Source organism: Portunus trituberculatus, chromosome 46, assembly GCF_017591435.1.
Source record: "Portunus trituberculatus isolate SZX2019 chromosome 46, ASM1759143v1, whole genome shotgun sequence".
Lineage (NCBI taxonomy): Eukaryota > Metazoa > Arthropoda > Malacostraca > Decapoda > Portunidae > Portunus > Portunus trituberculatus.
The window spans coordinates 21,746,325-21,765,799 of record NC_059300.1 but is presented as its reverse complement, the minus strand read 5'-3'; the positions used below and the strand labels follow the sequence as shown (position 1 = coordinate 21,765,799).

The 19,475-nt window shown below is 38.4% G+C and overlaps 1 protein-coding gene across 3 annotated transcripts in view; it reads right to left on the bottom strand.

The window, feature by feature from the left end:
- LOC123519854 (DNA-dependent metalloprotease SPRTN-like) overlaps positions 1-19,475 on the bottom strand; it is a 97,139-nt gene that overhangs the window by 25,538 nt on the left and 52,126 nt on the right. For 2 of the 3 annotated variants that reach the window (XM_045281439.1, XM_045281438.1), the window contains 3 exons: positions 12,317-12,515; positions 8,275-8,383; positions 6,023-6,142 (listed from right to left, as the gene is read on the bottom strand). In XM_045281439.1, coding sequence (XP_045137374.1) covers positions 6,023-6,142; positions 8,275-8,383; positions 12,317-12,515 — 428 coding nt within the window. The remainder of the gene's footprint in view (positions 1-6,022; positions 6,143-8,274; positions 8,384-12,316; positions 12,516-19,475) is intronic. The other variant, XM_045281440.1, reaches the window with a different exon arrangement.

Here is a 19,475-nt window from a genome sequence, read left to right as displayed (position 1 = left end):
TACTAATTCTAAATATTTGGCCCATTAACAGGGCTAAGTCCTGCAGCGAATTCCTCTACAATCTGTGATCCCCATACATGGGGATCATGTCTTGTTTAACTATAGTAAATTTCTTATAAAAACTATCATGCAGTGCAATACATAATTATAAATCTAATAAATTTAAGTCCTTATCTAATCTGTTTTTAAACATTGTCAAACTAGTGCTATTTACAACCCTCTCTGGCAATGCATTCCAGAAGTCTATCACCCTATGACTAAAGAAATATTTTCTTATATCTAACCTGCAGCCTTGCTTTCTAATCTTCCTGCCATGATTTCTAGTCCTACTTCCCTCCTCTAAGGTAAAGAAAGATCTCACATCTATGTAGTTTGTATCTGAGAACATTTTAAATAACTCTATCATATCCCTCTTATACATCTCCTCTCAAATGAAAACATGTTTAATTCCTTTAATCTATCTCTATACTCCAGGCGCTTTAATGCTGGTATCATCCTAGTTGCTCTTCTCTGAACTGCTTCTAACATGTTGATATCCTGCCTATAATGGGGTGACCAGGCCTGTATGCAATACTCTAAATGGGGCCTAACATAGGAATTATATAAGCTATGCACCACTTCCTTACTTTTATAACTAACATTTCTATTTATAAAACCCAGGATCCTATTTGCCCTATTTCTTGCTTCTAAACATTGCTTTGAAAATTTCATAGTCCTGTCTATCACTACTCCTAAATCCTTTCCTTCCTCTACTGCCTCTAGCCAACATCCCTCCATCTCATAGCTAAAGTTTGTGTTGTCTTTACCTAAATGCATAACCTGACACTTTTAGAATTAAACTCCATCTGCCACCTGTCTGCCCATGCTATCAGCCTGTCCAGGTCTCGTTGTATTCTGTAATTGTCCTTTTCACCCTGTACTGCACATGCTATCTTAGTATCATCTGCAAACTTTGATACTTTGCTACTAATTCCTATATCTAAATCGTTAATGTACACCAAGAAAAGAAGAGGTCCTAGCACTGATCCTTGGGGTACCCCACTAACCACTTCCTTCCACTCAGACATTGCCCCATTTAATACTACTCTCTGTTTCCTATCAGAAAGCCATTCACTAATCCAATCAACTAACCTACCCCTATCCCATGTAGTCTCAATTTGTACACTAGCCTCCTATGCGGTACCTTATCAAACGCCTTGCTAAAATCTAGATATATAACATCTATGCTATTTCCATCATCTAACTCCTTGGTAATATATTCTAAGATATCGAGCAAATTTGTAAGACAGGACCTCCCTGATCTAAAGCCATGTTGGGTATCTCTAATTAATCTATTCTCATTTAAATGCTCCCAAATACTACCCTTAATGATTTTCTCTAGTATCTTACATACTATACTAGTTAAACTGATCGGTCTATAATTATTCGCATCATCCTTCCTACCTTTTTAAATATTGGAGTAACATTAGCTAACTTCCAGTCCTGAGGTATCTCAGCAAACCTAAGTGATCTTTCAAAGATTAACTTAAGTGCTTCAGAAATACTGTCTACACCCTCCCTAAGTACTCTGGCATGTAGCTCATCAGGACCACTAGCTTTCCTATCGTCTAGTTCAAGAATAAATTTCCTAATAATTCCCGGTTTTATATCAATATTTTCTAAAGCTCTTAAACTACTCGTCGCACTGTTTGTAACAGGATTTCCTATTCTTTCCTAGTAAATACTGAAGAAAATTGTTCATTCAATAATTCTACTATGTCTTCATTTTGATCCACTACTACACCATCTTTTCTGAGTGGTCCAATCCTATCCTTATTTCTTTTATCACTGACCTTGTAATAACTATATAATTTTTGGGATCTTTACTCCCAGCTCTAGCTAGTTTTATCTCTGCCTGCCTTTTACTTTTTTTATAACCTTACTCAAATCATCCCTGACCTGTCTGTACCTAATCAAATCTACATCTTCCCACTTTTCTGCAACTCTCTATATGCCCTCTTCTTCTCTCTGATCTGGCTACCTATCTCATGAGTCCACCATAATGGCTTCCTGTTTCTCTGCCTTATATCTTTGTAAGGGATACACTGCATCACTATACCCTTTACTACAACCTTAAAAATATCCCACATCTCCTGTGCAGTTTTATTTCCAAAACTATCTTCCCAGTTTACCTCTCCTAATAACTGACGTAACCTACCATAATTGCCTTTCTGATAGTTTGGGACTCTAGTCTTATTCACTATATTATCCCTACTGGAATTAATGATAAATCTAATTATATGATGGTCACTGTTTGCTAAAGTCTCTCCTACCTCAACTTCCTTTAAACAATGCTCAATATTTGTTAGTACTATGTCTAAAACCTTCCTCCCCCTAGTAGGTTTATCTACCATCTGCACTAAATAGTTATCCTGAAAACTTTCCATAAACTTATTTTCACTAGCATCTCCTACCATCCTCTCCCAGTTTACTGACTTAAGATTAAAATCCCTAAGATAATTGTCTGACTAGTACACCCCTATTTATCTCATCTACCATAAGGTTGTCTACATCTGCTGACTGGTTAGGTGGTCTATAAAAAGCTCCTACTCTAATAACCTTACTTTTGTTTACTCTAACATCCAGCCATAAGGACTCTACTCTGTTATCTACCTTAATACCATTAACCTGACTGGAAATGAAGGATTTTTTTACATAAATAACTACTCCTCCACCTATCCTACCAATTCTCTGGTGTAAATACATAATGTATCCATCTACTTCATATTCTTTCCTATTTTCCTAAACTTTTCCTCATTTACCCATGCCTCTGTGACACATACAACATCTAAGTCCTCCTCAACTATATAACTAGATAACTCGTCCTTCTTGTTCCTAAGACTCCTGGCATTTACATAAAAACATTTAAGTCCTGCTACCTTCCTAGATGCTGTCTCCTTATTTGGAATCCTAATCTTATTCTCTCCTATTTGCACCTGGAAATCTTTCCTAATCTTTTCACTATCTCTGTTTATCCTATCTAATTTATGTCTAACATCTTTCTTCTGGAATGCATTTGCTACCTCACCCCTACACTCCATCCCAACTCCCCTCCAGACATCCACTCAGCACATCCACACCCTTCCTACTCAGATGCACACCATCCCTAGCATACAAATCCCTTCGCCCATAGAACCTATCCCATACATCCACAAAGCTGACACCCACATCCTTACACATCCCTTTTACCCGATCATTCACACCAATGGCTCTAGACAACCATTCCCTGCTAACATACACACGAGGCAAGATTCCTGACACTACACACCTCCTACCACTCTCCCTTATCTTGCCTAACATTTCCGAAATCTTGCCACTAACTCCTCCGACCCACCTGCTCTGACATCGTTCCTACATATGTGCAAAACTACTACAACCTCCCTCTCCATCCCCCCAACTCTCTTCTGCACCTCCTCACTCACTGTCTTCACACCTGCACCAGGCATACACACGTTCGTCCTCCTATCCCTGTCTTTCCCACAGAAAGTGCTATCTAAGTACCTAACCTGAGAGTCACCCACCACACACACCTGAGGTATGCTAGGCACAACCCTCCTCCTCCTTTCCTCTACCCCCTTCTCTCCTTTCACTCACAACAACCACCTCATTCACTCCACTCTCCCCCTCCCCATCCAACAAACCGAACCTATTTTCACACTCAATAGGTTTAGCCCCTTCAATACGGTGACGCCTATGTAGACGTCATATTTCTTTTCTGAGTTTTCTTCAGTTCAGTTGTCCCATATAGTGTGTTGGATACCAACTACACACGCTGTATGCTGTCCTTAAATCCTAGTGCTCCTCCCACCATCCTTGTCTCCACCAATCACTAAAGATAAGCTACATGCATCCCGCTTTGTGTCTAAAATCACCCAATGGCATAGAATGTTCCCATCTCTCTCTCTCTCTCTCTCTCTCTCCATTCCTCCCTCCCATCTCCTTTCCTCCTTCCTCCCTCCCCTCTCCTCTCGAAGATAAGTTACATCGTCCCGCCTTGTAACATTCGTGAACACACACACACACACACACACACACACACACACACACACGGCCCGGTAGCTCAGTGGTTAGAGTGCTGGCTTCACAAGCCAGATGACCGGGTTCGATTCCCCGGCCGGGTGGAGATATTTGGGTGTGTCTCCTCACGTGTAGCCCTGTTCACCTAGCAGAGAGTAGGTACGGGATGTAAATCGAGGAGTTGTGACCTTGTTGTCCCGGTGTGTGGTGTGTGCCTGGTCTCAGACCTATCCCAAGATCGGAAATAATGAGCTCTGAGCTCGTTCCGTAGGGTAATGTCTGGCTGTCTCGTCAGAGACTGCAGCAGATCAAACAGTGAATTACACACACACACACACAAATACAAAAACAAATTTTCTAATCTCTCTCTCTCTCCTCCTTCGTTTCCCTCTCCTTCCCTCCCTCCCCTCTTCCTCTCGAAGATAAGCTACATGCGTCCGCTTGTGTCTAAAATATTAGCAAATGTCACACTCTCTCTCTCTCTCTCTTTTCTCCAAGAGAGAAGTGTCCACTTTCCTCTTGAAGGCGATATAGTGACTAAAAATAGCAGCATAATACACAAAGGCGACAAGTATGACAAGCTTGCACAAGTTTCCTCGGCTCGGGCACTACCATATATCATACAGGCGGGCTTTTTTAACATCCGGCGCGAAGGGGTTAGTCCTATCCTCCCTAACTGCCTCCGCTTTCCTTCCCCTCGCAACCTGCCATCTCTGCCCATCCTGACTACTATCTTTCCCAGTCTGGCTCGCCTGTTCCCTCTTCCCCACTCTGCTCTTCCCGACAGAGGGCCAAGCCACCCTGTCGCCCTCAGAAGGTCCAACCTTCGGCCTAACACTGTTCTCCTGCCTAATTTTTTCCACTGCCTCCCGAAGCCTCTTAACCTCCTCCTTCAACTCAAAGATGAGAACTTCGTTCGCACTTTTACCCTCACCTAGCTTTCTCATTTTCTCTCGCAATTCTCGGTGCTCAAGAGAAAGAACTAAATTCTCGCTCTTGAGCCTACACACCATACACTCAGAAAAGTCAACGACCTTCCTGTCATGCCCACACATCTCACACACAACAAACTCGCCCAAAACATTACAAAGGTGACATAACATCATTCACAAACAGTGGTGGTGACCACAAACCGCCACTAACCCTCACAATGGCAGCACTATTTGTCATTTAATATGTACCAATGGCAGGTAACACATAAGGTGGGTTTTAAAAAATTTCACTTTGCTAAACCACTTTTTGCATGTTTTTCCATTACCTTAATACTGTTTAGACATTTCTAAGCTTATAAGAAAAGGAAAAAATAATAAAACAAAATAAATAAATAAATAAAAACTATTGGCTGGCATCACTGATGAGTCAGGCTGGCATTGTGCAGCTTAAAAGAGTGCAGCTATACACTTAATATCTTTGTTTTGGATGGGATGGTGTGAAAGGTCTCTCTAATCTGTGGCAGCTCATGTAGTGTGAAACAATAAACAATTACAACTATGAACAAATTGGTATCATGCTTTACACATACATTGACAATTAATAGAGGCATGAAATTCTGTAATGAAAGGAAGCTGTGTATTAGAAAAGGAACAAGAGAAGAGATGAATAAAAGGATCTCTACACAAACTCTTAATATACAATCTAGAAAAGCATTTCTAAATTATGATAATTAAGCTGAAAGTTTTTGTCATTGGAGAATTAATATTTCTTTAAGTTTAAGTATGCTAAACAGGCAAGAGCCACATGAAATACAGAACAATTACAATGTTCTCCCCATCTTATAAGATTCAAATTTGTGATTTCATGTTAACAGTTTGTTTATTCTTATGATTCTACAACAAAATCTCTAGATAAAAATAATTAAAAGGTAGTGCAATTCCAAATTTTCAAATAAGAAGGAGGAATTTCTACACACTAATTTTATATCCAATGCCAACTATACATATCTGGTATGAAATTTTCATATTCTTACAGTAATTTTGGTGCCAGCCAAATTATTGATGCGATACATATGCTTGTGAAACTCTGGGCCATGGCCATCCCGGTCCCTGTTGTTGGCTGTGACAAACAAGTAGGCATGGATCATTTCATGCTGGAAAGTAAAGGACGAAATGAATTACAGGCACACTTGGGATTGCAGAAATTTATGTGATAGGTGCATGAAACCTTTAAAATTTAAAGCTATTATTGAAATATGAAGTCTTCTAATATTGCCACATTGTGTGCTTTTATGAACTGTTTTAGTGATAATCTTGCTGCTTCTTCTAAAACTTTTCCCACAATATTGAGTGGTACAAAGCAAGGGATGTGCATATGACATACTGCTGAGTGAAGGCTGAGAAAGAGCAAAAAGTTACTTCATCACTTCACCATAGACACACCATGTCAGCAAGAGAATTTGGATTCTTGAGAGATTGAAGAGGAGGGATTGATAAATATTATATTATTACATTTTCATCAATTGGTCAAGGAATAATTAAGAAATTCATGATGGAAAACAAAATATTCTTGTGGAACTGTCAAAACTAACCTGGCAGGGAGGAACATCTGTGATGAATGTCCCCAGCCTTCAGGGTTTAAGATTTAACACATCGATCATTATTGACATGAGTGAAATACTATAGTGCTTTCCTCATAGACTTTTCTAAACTTGAGTATGATATTTGTTCTAATAAAAAAATTAAATAATGCATGGATAGCAGTAAATAACAACAATGATTATCATTATATTGTTGGCTTTCAGGATTAGTATAAAGAACTTTGATTTCACATTTACTCTGTTAAAACTTAAGCCTTATGAAGCCTCTTGTTTTATAAATTGTTTCTTATACATTGGTACCTGATGATAACAGACTTCACAGTAATATATTTCACTCAGTAATGGGCTGATCAGATACTGACCACACTTTTTTGGAATGCAATGACCATTTTTTTTTTCAGGAATCAATAGTTCCTGGGTGGCTGCACAGATGAATCCACATATGACATGATAAACAATCCAAAAAAGGCCTGTGTTTATTTACTTCTACATGCTAGATACCGTTGTAATTCATTTGGTTTGTCTACGATTTACAAAACTTGTAATACAGTGGAGAGCAGTGACTGCTTAGCTGTAGGGTCACTGGAGTGACACTCATGGTGATTTGGGGTTCCACACTACTTGGGCCTGCAGCCTGCCAGTGTGAATTGCTAGTTATACATTTCTGTTTGAACGTTGCTGAGTAATTCTGGATATTGACACTGCCACACTGTGAAAGAGAGAGAGAGAGAGAGAGAGAGAGAGAGAGAGAGAGAGAGAGAGAGAGAGAGAGAGAGAGAGAGAGAGAGAGAGAGAGAGAGAGAGAGAGAGCCTTGGTTGATGAAAGTGCAGACAAAAATGTGCTAGTATGATAATGGTCCAATGGCACACCTCTAACAAGCACAACTTGCTGTAATGTCTATAAACTATAAGGTATCACTGTGTCATGTTTTCTTTTTCACTTCTTTTCAGTGTCTTTTCTCTACATTTTCATAATTCATGTAACTTTTCTTCTTCTCTTTTAAGTTTTCTTTCCTAAACAAAAACTCCCCAACCTCTTGATTTTTGTCTTCATTTACAAGTCTTTAAAGGTTTACAATTTCATTTCTTATTTCCTTTAACTGAGGGTAATTTCATATGAAGTGGGCTAGGCTACTTTTTCTATATGACATAATGAGCAAATTGTGTCCTTGGTGCAGTGGTAAGCAATAACAACACAGCTGCTTCTCCAAACCTCCCCCCTTTTCTCTCTCTCTCTCTCTATACATACTTCTTCCAAGAAGTAGTTGTTGTTCACATTGCAGACTACAGCCTTGGATTAGCTGTGAGGATGGTCATATGGCAATCTTGCAAAAGGGCAATAGTCTATAGCAAGACTGTATATATAAAGTGCACTAGATACGTCTTAAATAATGTACTCTATTATTTCAGCATTGTATTGAAGAAAGTAGTTTAAATATTCAGAATGTTTTTTCACGTCATTAAAAAGAGAATAAATTACTGAATAAAAGGGAAAGGGTCTCACAAACAAACTGCGCTTAGTAACAAAATTTGCAGTAACAGACACCCCTTTCACCTCTGAAGTGTTCATTATTGCAAGGGGCCACTGTATTTGTGGATTAGAACTTTTATTTACTTAGTTTACTACCATTTATGTGATCCCTGACAAGTATAGCTTCCCAGGCAAAAGGAACTAAAAATCTCACCAAAAGGGTCTCAATTAGATCCTTGCGTGGTCGCAGCTTCAGCAGAGGGAGTGAGAGCCGCACAGAGCACAGTCCTCCACGCCCCTCATAGCAACATACTCCAGCACATCTGTAATTGCCCTCCTTGATATACAAAGTCCATTTTATTTGATTTCTTACCAATGTTCTCCATATGCTAACTTTCCATTCACAACACATTTAAACATAATTTATCTCCTCCTGTAATATTATTAATTAATTAACTTTTGTGGACTTTTCTCAAGAAATAAATCTACCTCATTCAACAAGAGTATAAAAATGTTTGTTTCACACTATCAATAGAAATATCAATTTTTTCTGTTACCTCCTTCCACCTGTGTCTACTTGTGAATATCTCTTGTAAAACAATAAATTCATACACTATATGAGGCATTGAGTGGAATAAGGTCTTGTTTGCCACAGCGACCATTTTTGAGTTAGTGTTTTCTCTAGTCCCTCTTCTAACAGTACAACGTTGAATTATGTGGAAAAACCACCTCATGGGTAAAAATCCCACTTTATAGAGGAACTGACCAATCACACTGCCAACAACCCAAACTGCCAACAAAGGTGCAGGTCTGCTAAGTGATCAGCAAATTTTTTCTCTGGATAATCCATTTAGAAAGTCCTTATGGGTTTGGAGTCTTCTCCAGGTCCTGAACCATGGAAACCAACATGAGGAGTCAGATTGATATTCCTTGTGTATTCATGCAAAAACACGCCTCTATCATCTGATGCAAGTGAGTTGTTTATCCTCACACGAGGAAGCCTGCCTGCACCTCCCTCACAATATTTTTATTGTTTTATCGTGGATTATTCACATTATCACCTAATGATTTAATTTGAGACAGATACAGATGTTTTCTGCAACATGAAAAAAAAAAAAATAAATAAATAAAAAAAAAAAAATAAATAAAATTAAAATAAATAAATAAATAAATAAATAAATAAATAAATAAATAAATAAATAAATATATATATATATATATATATATATATATATATATATATATATATATATATATATATATATATATATAATTTTCAAGGTCAACAAACATTGACAGTGTTTTTCTCTTTTCATAAAAGTAGCGCTCAAAACCTTATTCCACTCATAGCCTCAAATAATTAACATTATCCCTCAGCCTCCATCAACAGTGTCTTCTACTCTTACCTTCAATTAAACCATAATGAATAATTTATCTGCTTTCTTGAAATTTATCCCCTAATTTACCTGGGAAATTTATCCTTATCTCCTTCTTCATTAAGTAATCTTCTGTTTATTATCCTTTACATAGTGTGGTCTCCTTTCATTTCTTCTCCACCCTTAATCAATACAGGCAACACCCGCTTAAAGAACAGGTTATGTTCCTAAAAAAACGTTCATTAAGCGAATTTTCGTTAAGTGAACCAATTATAACAAGTTTAACCACTGACTTGAATTTCCATTGAGAGTAAAACAAAGCAAGAGTGCATCATAGTACAGTGAAAGGTTTAATGAAAGTAAAAATTACGAAGTTAAACATTTAAGCAGTTTAATCTAAGACTAAGTCATTATAATGTACACTAATCTATGTAAGTAACTTTATAATGTTGATCTTAAATTTATGAAGGGAGGGAGAGTGGAGCGGGAAATACGCTAGCTGGCAATCTGTGGAATGTAAACAAAGGGCGCATCATTGTACCGCATACAAAACTTATGTACCACATTTCCACAAGGCTTTCCATTTTATCCATTGCAGTCATAAGTTCTGGTGGTTCTTTTAGCTTGCAAGGAAGATATGGTCTCACCAGCCTTCTTAATAGAGTCTCCTGACTTGAAAATAGTAGAGACAGTAGATGGAGTCAAGCCATGGTGGCGAGCAATGCTAATACCGTATTTTATGGCTTACAAAACGCACTTTTTTTCCTAAAAAATACCCTGAAAAATACAAGTGTGTCTTCCAAGACAAATGTTGTATTGTAAGACAACACCCAACCTCAAGTGAGCTTGGACACTTGACAGATAGCGACCTGGATTTGTATGTTGAGTCATTACATTATGATGTTAGCTTAAGTACCATTTAATTCAGCCTTTTATATGATGTAAACTCAGTACTTAGTTGTTACAAGTATTTCCAATACCATAATCCTTCCTGCAGCCTACTCGGCATGTGGAGAAAATGGCCGCTCCCTGGTCTCATAGCAACATGCACACGAACTCGCACACATGCCAGGTGCCTTTATACCTTTATTAATAGAACATCCAAATGGCTTACTCGTTCAAGCAAGAGTCAAAACTCCACTTGTGAATTATATTCACATTGATAAAGCCTGTGAAGCACAATTGCAAAATAAAATAAATTCGAACTGCAGTACTGACGCATTCGGTTTCGGCGATCGGACAAGTGATTCTGTAATGTAAACAATACGTCCAATACATGCTGTTGCCTGCCACTAAAACAAGAAGAAGAGATGGACTGTTTCACTGTGTATTTGTATTTACCCATGGTGTTTTTATTTACATAGTTGTAAATTTGTGATGAGTGCTCTAGCAAATTTGTAATGAGTGCTGAAACAATAGTGTCTTGCAGACTCCTTGCTTCTTATGTTTTTGTGTTCAGTGGTCTGGTATATGGTGAATGTGTTCTTGTATGAGAATGATTTTTTTTTCTTAGAAATTTCTTTCAAATATTAGGGTGCGTCTTCCAAGATGCAGCATCTTGCAAGCCGTAAAATACGGTAGTTCTCTTGCCTCTCTTGTGTCTGTGAATAATATCCAGCTTCACTTCGAGAGTAAGTGACTTCCTGGTCTTGGCAACGCTAAGTGACATTGCAGGGTGTTTTGGTGGCATGTTGAGCGAGGGAAGACGAGCTGCTGCTGACGCTGTTATTGTTTTGAACTAGGAGTGAGTGAGTGGTGAACGTTTTGTCCACAAGAGGAGCTGGTGGATTCAAAAGCCTGTTGACTTGCGTGATACGGCGGGGCTTTCAAACTTGGAAAAAATTATCTGGATAAAATTTTGTTAAAGCGAGTTTGGTGTTCGTTAAATGAACAGATGGTAGTAAAAGGAAACGTTCGATGTAGAGAAATTTCATTGTGTGAACCTTTGTTAAGCGGGGTTGCCTGTACATAATTTTTTTTAAATATAGGAGATTCTTAAATTTTTCTCCTTATTCCTTCTACAGATCCAATGATCCTCCACTATCCACTACTAACTGTACATCTTTAAAATTACAAATCTCAGCTCTTCAATTTGATCTCACAGAAAACCATGATACCCAATCCTTATTATACATTTTTCAATTCAAATCACACTCATGTAGGGAGGCAGTGGCAAAGTGGATAAGGTAGTGAGCATGGGATTAGGCAGACATCCACACGTAGGTTTGAATCCCACCATGTACTGTCTTGAAACTTTGCCATTTGTCGAGTGGTTTAAAGTTATCTCCATGTCACCATGATACCCAGGTTCTATGTGGTTACACCAAAGATGCACTTGGGTGGTAATATGAGTACCACTGTGCCACAAATGAGTGGAAGCTGAACAGCGATTCCCATATATACTCTTCAAGTATATGTGCTATAGGCCTTTACAAAAAAAAAAAAAAAAAGCTATGGCCACTCAGCATTTACTTTTACCATTCTCAGATCATGATGCATTAGATTATGAGATAGCTTTAAAAATAAACATCAGTTTACTTTAATCTGGCATGTATACATACAAAGTGGTACCTTGACTTACAAGATTTTTGAGATACAAGATGTTGCTTGGACAGTTTTTCGCTTCAAGGTATGAGGTGAAATCCGAGACATGAGGGAGTTTCAGATATGCTGCTGTTAGATGGCACAGTGAATGCCTCAATAACTGCCCAGCATTTCTCATCTCACTCATTCACTTCATGTCTTTTAACATATTTGTTATTCATAAATACATTTTTCTTAAAGTAAACACTAAATATTAAACTTGCATATTAAGGTACCACTGTACATACTATATATGCTGCATCTCTATTCCTACAATGGAAAAGCATCAGCACTCACAGTGTCATCCGAGGACTCCAGCGCACTTCCACTCCAGCCAGGCGTCCCCAGAAGAACTGATCATTGAAAACAAGGAAGAGAGTGTGGATGTCTGGGTTAGGATCAATCAGCTCCCAGGATGGGTCAATGAGGGACAATGATAACTTCTCCTGTTGAGGCTCTCCCAAGGGGTTCTTGATTTTTTTGGTACCCTGGAAGTCTAAAGGGGAAAACAGAGAGAAAATCTGAATTTCAGCAGAGATGTGGAACTAGAGCGGCTATCAAATGTAACGCCACATCAACCTGAGCATATGTTAAGGTTATTCTTCATATACATACCTACAGGTATCTACCCATCTCAATACAGTTTAACCTAACCAGATAGGAATGTAGCAGCTATAACAGGATTCAAGATGGGATGAATGATCTGTTTAGAGCTTGACTGATTATAATTACAAAATGCAAGAAAAAAATAAAGAAGTGGGTCCATAATACTCTAATTTAATTCCTTTCAGTAGAATCATATCAACACAGACAGAGAAAGTGAAAACACACACACTATGCTCAACGTCTCAGTACAGGGGTACCTTGAGATTCGAGCTGCCTGAGATACAAGCTGATTTGATAATTTTTTTTATTTCGAGATATGAGGAAAATTTTGAGATATGAGTCATGCTTGGGGGATGTTGCCGCTATAGTTGGTGGCTCAGTTCATCGGTTCAGCCTCAGCTGAGCTATTATCTATGTGTTTCTTGTGGATCTTATGCACTGTGATTGTTATCTCATCATTTTCACAGCATTTACTGACCTCTTTTTTTTTTTTTTTTGTCTAAAGAAAGTGCAGTTTTAATTTATGTTTAATGTTTGTGTGTGAATGGTGCCTGCATCCTTTCCTCCCTTCCTCCTCCTCTTGCACCATTTACAACCATTAGCTGAAAATGTTTATCTCCAAGGTAAGAACAATAAATAAACTTTTGTTGTTATTTAAATAATTTCTATGTACTGAAAAAGTGTGCACGTGTACATAACTGAAAAGGCAAAACAAATTTCTCCTATCTCCCCATACCTGCTCCACCTAGAGGGAGAACAATGTAAACAAACCTATACAGTGCCTCTCTCTCTCTCTCTCTCTCTCTCCTACTTAAAACCTCATTTATTCAATGAATAATGTTTACAGGATCACCAATGAGCTCTTCTGTGATTATTAGAGTGCCCAATCTTGTGTGGGTGACTATATTTGTACACTCCAGCTGAATGACAGTCCCAAGTGAGGGTTAGAAATGCAGTAACGTCCCATGGAATGCCTCCTCCGAGGTAAATATACTTTATATGAGTAGTTTATCTATTTATATTATCTTTTGTTATGTTTTATTATGTTAAGGTGCAATAATTATTACTTATAAATGCCTTTTCTTACCAGAAAAAATTGGGGTTCTATTTTTGTGGACGCTGGAACGGATTAATGGCATTTCAATTGGAAAAATAATTTTGAGATATGAGCTCCGTCACAGAGCAAATTAAACTCATATCTCAAGGTACCATTGTACAAGGATTTCTTGATATGTGTGAGGGATATATTTCTGAAGGGATCGCGTAATGTGAAAATCGCATAAAGTGAACAAGATTACCAAATTAAACTATACATTGTTAAAGGTTCTACTGTATATATATATATATATATATATATATATATATATATATATATATATATATATATATATATATATACTACAAAGAGATATAGTAAGTTGGGGTTAGTTTAGCGGGGTTTACATAGTACCCTCAAGATTTTAATCTTACTTTCAGCCTTACTATCTTACAATCCGGAAAATCCTAGAATATATATATATATATATATATATATATATATATATATATATATATATATATATATATATATATATATATATATATATATATATATATATATATATATATATATATATATATATATACAGTAAAAGTCCTGAAATCCGGAAGTCATGGGGGTTCAGGCATTCCGGATTCTAGGATTTTCCGGATTGTGAGATAGTAAGGCTGAAAGTAAGATTAAAATCTTGAGGGTACTATGTAAACCCCACTAAACTAACCCCAACTTGCTATTTCTCTTTGTAGTACTGTCATATCATCTTACAGGGATTGCTACTACCACCAGTTCACTGTGTACTTCCTTACCACACCACACAAAATTTACGTAGGCTTTTTTTTTTTCTTGAAGATTTGTCAGACTATGGGGGGAGTGGCAAGGGCCTTTCCAGCTATTATGGTGGCCCATATGTGATGATTGCTCTTTTCCTACTTGTCAACTTGTATTTGTGTAGGTGATTTCACTATTTTATGTAGGCTATTCCACCATCCACATATACTGAGAAGTTTTTGAGTGATTGTACTGTACTGTACCCCACATAATATGTATACAGTCCACAATACTTATGTCACACTTTATAAAATAATTTTAGGTATAATACAAAACACATTTCATAACATAAAAATTTTACTGATGTCTGATAAAGGGAAACAAAAAGAAAGGAAAGCCTTCAACATCATACGCCAGCCAATCACATCACCAGCGTCGAGCGTACACCAGCTGGACCACCCACGCAGATAACAGGACTCAGCACACACACACACACACACACACACACACACACACACACACAGACACACACATCACCTACAGAAACATAAAACACCACTTATAATACCTCCAAATATTATTCTCTTACGAGTTTGTGTTAAACTCAATGTCGGTGATGACATGTTCGGTTTCGGCTATTATTATTATATATTTATTACTATTATTTATTACTTTTTACATATTTAACTCAGCCTTTCAAATTTTCCGGATTATAAGGATTTCTGGATTATATACTTTACTGTGTGTGTGTGTGTGTTATGTATATATATATATATATATATATATATATATATACTGTGTGTGTGTGTATATATATATATATATATATATATATATATATATATATATATATATATATATATATATATATATATATATATATATATATATATATATATATATATATATATATATACATGACACATGACAGTTAGGTTCCTGAGCTCGTCGTGCACAGCGAGATTTATATTGGGAGAATAATAAGCTTTATGGGAAAATAGGGGTTAGGTTCCCAGATACTCAAAAAAAAAAAAAAAAAAAAAAAAAGAATAAATAAATAAATGAAGTACCAAACACATTTTATTTAACTACAGTACTAGTACAGTAATACTCCGCTTAACGAACAGGATAGGGGATGTCAAAGCTCTTCGTAGAGCAAAAATTCTTTAAGCGGACGTAATTTTCCCATAGGAAATAATGGAAATAGGGGGCATGTGTTCTGGGCTGGTCCCCAACATACCACATGGGTTACAAAAAAAAAAAAAAAAAAAAAAAAAATATATATATATATATATATATATATATATATATATATATATATATATATATATACACTTAACCCTCGGCTATCGCGCCCAATTGGGGCCGAAATAGCTACGCCATAGCCGAAAACGCGATAGCCAAATTGATTTTGGCGGGAAGGCAGTTTTGGCCAATGAGCGCTCAGATATTCCATGACGTCATGGCGGGGCGCGCGATAGCAGGCATCTGAGGTCGCGATAATGAAATTTTAAGAGCTTTTCATGGGTGCGCGATAGCAATAAAACGCGATAGCCGAAGTCGCGATAGCCGAGGTTTACGTCAGAGTTACGTTCCTGAAACATGACGTAAGTCGATTTTGTACGTAACTCGAGTTTCCGTACATTTCAAAGCATATTATGGAGTTTTCAACCAATCATTGTTTATGGTCATTCAGGTAAGTTAAAGGTTATATTGTTATATTATTTACAAGTATGTAGGAATATGAAACACAAGCTTGTTTTTGTTGTTGATTAGGGCCACGAACGCGAAGGACTGCAGGTTGCAGAGAGGGGTGGACGCCTGAGGCCGCCAGAAGGGTGGGCAGGTCGAATGTTGTGACGCCCAGGGTGGACAGCTGGGAGCGTAGTGCAGTGCGGTGGGAGTAGAAGCATGGGCAGCGGGGCAGGAAATGCAATAGGAAAGGGCAATAGGGATCAACAGACAGGCGCAGACGGTGCAAGTCAGCTGTGAGTGTCATGTAACCCAGGCGAAGGCTCCGGAGTTGTTATTGTTGTGATGGGTGTGCGAGCCCTCAAGGTCGTCAACCTCCCCATTGTCATGGTAACAGGCTTCCCACTTTCTTCTTCCCTCCCTCACACACAGCTGCTGCCTCTCTTCTCATGTCTTTTAATTATGTCCTCTATTTTCTTGTAGCGTAATGGTTTTCCTTTTCTTAGCATCACTGCTGTCACTAAGAAGTTTTCTCTTTGGTGCCATTGAGCAAGATACTAAGAACTTGAGTCAGTAAACGCAGAAGTAGGATAAAACTCTTGCCAGGGGCGATGGTGTGGTGGAAGTGAGGCAGGGTGTTATTGTATTCAAGCGTGAGGCGGGCGGTGTGGTGGGCAACCACCAACAATAACAATAAATCCCGCACTTTACGATTTACAAATTTTCAATTTTTTTTAATCTTAAATTGCCTTGTAGTGGACTGACATAACTACGAGTTTGATGTAACTCGAGACCGACGTAACCCGGGACTTTACTGTATATATATATATATATATATATATATATATATATATATATATATATATATATATATATATAGTCCCGGGTTATATATATATATATATATATATATATATATATATATATATATACAGGTATCCCTTGGTTAACGATAGGGTTACGTTTCCCAAAACAGATCGCTAACCGAAACGATCGCTAACTGAGGGATTTGAAATTATCAACTACATACATGTATTTCGCGATGCGTAAATAAACGACACTTTCTATGTTGTTAGTTGTTATTTACACCTTTAGAATTGGTAGTACTTACCTTGAGGAGTGGATGTGATATGCGTAGTGTGTTGTTTTGTGCCCCCCGAGGGGACACAGGGCCTTGGAGGATTAAATCTCATCATGCCCACACCCGACCCAAACTCGGTCAGCTGCTTCAAACCCTTCAAATTCTTGAGAGAATACGTTTTCCAGTGGGGGTGGGTCATCCAGGCTCTCCTCATCGTCACTCAAGGTTACGGTGGATGTGAAGGATAGATTGGATGTGGGTGGAGTTGTTTTGGAGGTGGATGGAGTTGTTTTGGAAGTGGGTGGAGTTTGTGACTTGGTTGGCCTGCTGCTTCACTTGTACTTTTTTCTGGAGAACTGTTGATACAGTTGATTGAGATAAACCAAGGGCACGAGCAATAGAGTTTACCCCTTCACCACCCTCATGACGAGTCACAATGTTCAACTTAATATCAAGGCCAATGCTCTTTCTCGATTTTTAGCCTTATCTCGGTGGAGAACAATCGTTGGGTCGCTTGGAAGCCATCACTAAGTTCACTTGATCACAAATAAGCACAAAAAAAGAAGTTTAGAGCGAGCGTGATAGAGTTGTTGTTGCACAATCAAAACAGCGGGAAAGACTGTGGTGTGTTTACTGCACGGGCCGCGGGTGGATGGAGGCGCTGCGATCGCGATTGCGATCGCGATTGCGATTGGTCAATCCGATCGTTAACCGAATTTTGGCGATCGTTAACCAAAAAATAGGGATTAATTTGGAGGGATCGTATGAGCGAAATATCGTTAAGTAGTCGATCGTTAACCGAGGGACACCTGTACAGTAAAGTCCCGGGTTGCGTCGGTCTCGAGTTACGTCAAACTCGCACTTACGTCAGTCCACTATAAGGCAATTTAAGATTTAAAGTTTAAAGTTAAGAGTTCTAAATCGTAAAGCGCGGGGTTTATTGTTATTGTTGGCCGCAAGGCGTCACTAGTGGTTATCCACCACACGTCCACCTCATGCTTGAATACAATAACACTCTACGTACCTCAGTTCCACCACACCGTCGCCCCTGGCAAAATGTTCTGCGTTTGCTGACTATCTTAGTATCTTGCTCAATGGCACCAAAAAAAAAACTCCTGAGTGATAGCAGTGATGCTAAGAAAAGGAAAACCATTACGCTACAAGAAAAAGTGGACATAATTAAAAGACATGAGAAGGGAGGCAGCAGCTGTGTGTAAGGGAGTGAAGAAGAAAATGGGAAGCCCCTTACCATGACAACGGGGAGGTTGACGACCTTGAGGGCTCACGCACCTATCACAACAATAACTCCGGAGCCTTCGCCTGGGCCACACGACACTCGCAGCTCACTTGCACTGTCTGCACTTGTCTGCTGATTCCTATTGCCCTTTCCTATTGCATTTCCTGCCCCGCTGCCCACGCTTTTACTTATCTGAATGACCATAAAAAATGATTGGTTGAAAACTCGATGATATGCTTTGAAATACAAAAATTATAAAATCGACTTACGTCATGTTTCAGGAGCGTAACTCTGGCGTAACTATTACTGTGTATATATATATATATATATATATATATATATATATATATATATATATATATATATATATACAGGAAGGTCGAGTTACGCCAGAGTTACGTTCCTGAAACATGACGTAAGTCGATTTTGTACGTAACTCGAGTTTTTGTACTTTCAAAGCATATTATCAAGTTTTCAACCAGTTGAAATCATTTTTTATGGTTATTAAGGTAAGTAAAAGGTTATGTTGTTACTGGTATATTATTTACAACAATGTAGGAATATATTGATTAGGGCCGCGAACGCGAAGGACTGCAGGTTGCCGAGAGGGACGGCCTGAGGCCGCCAGGAGGGTGGGCAGGTCGAATGTTGTGATGCCCAGGGCAGAAAGCTGTGAGCTTTGTGGAGTGCGGTAGGAGTAGAAGCGTTATATAAGGAAAAGGTTATATTGTTATATTATTTACAAGTATGTAGGAATATGAAACACAAGCTTGTTTTTGTTGTTGATTAGGGCCGCAAACACGAAGGACTGCATGTTGCCAGAGGGGTGAATGCCTGAGGCCGCCAGGAGGGTAGGCAGGTCGAATGTTGTGATGCCCAGGGTGGACAGCTGGGAGCGTAGTGCAGTGCGGTGGGAGTAGAAGCGTAGGCAGCGGAGCAGGAAATGCAATAGGAAAGGGCAATAGGGATCAGCAGACAGGCGCAGAAGGTGCAAGTGACCTGCAAGTGTCGTGTGGCCCAGACGAAGGCTCTG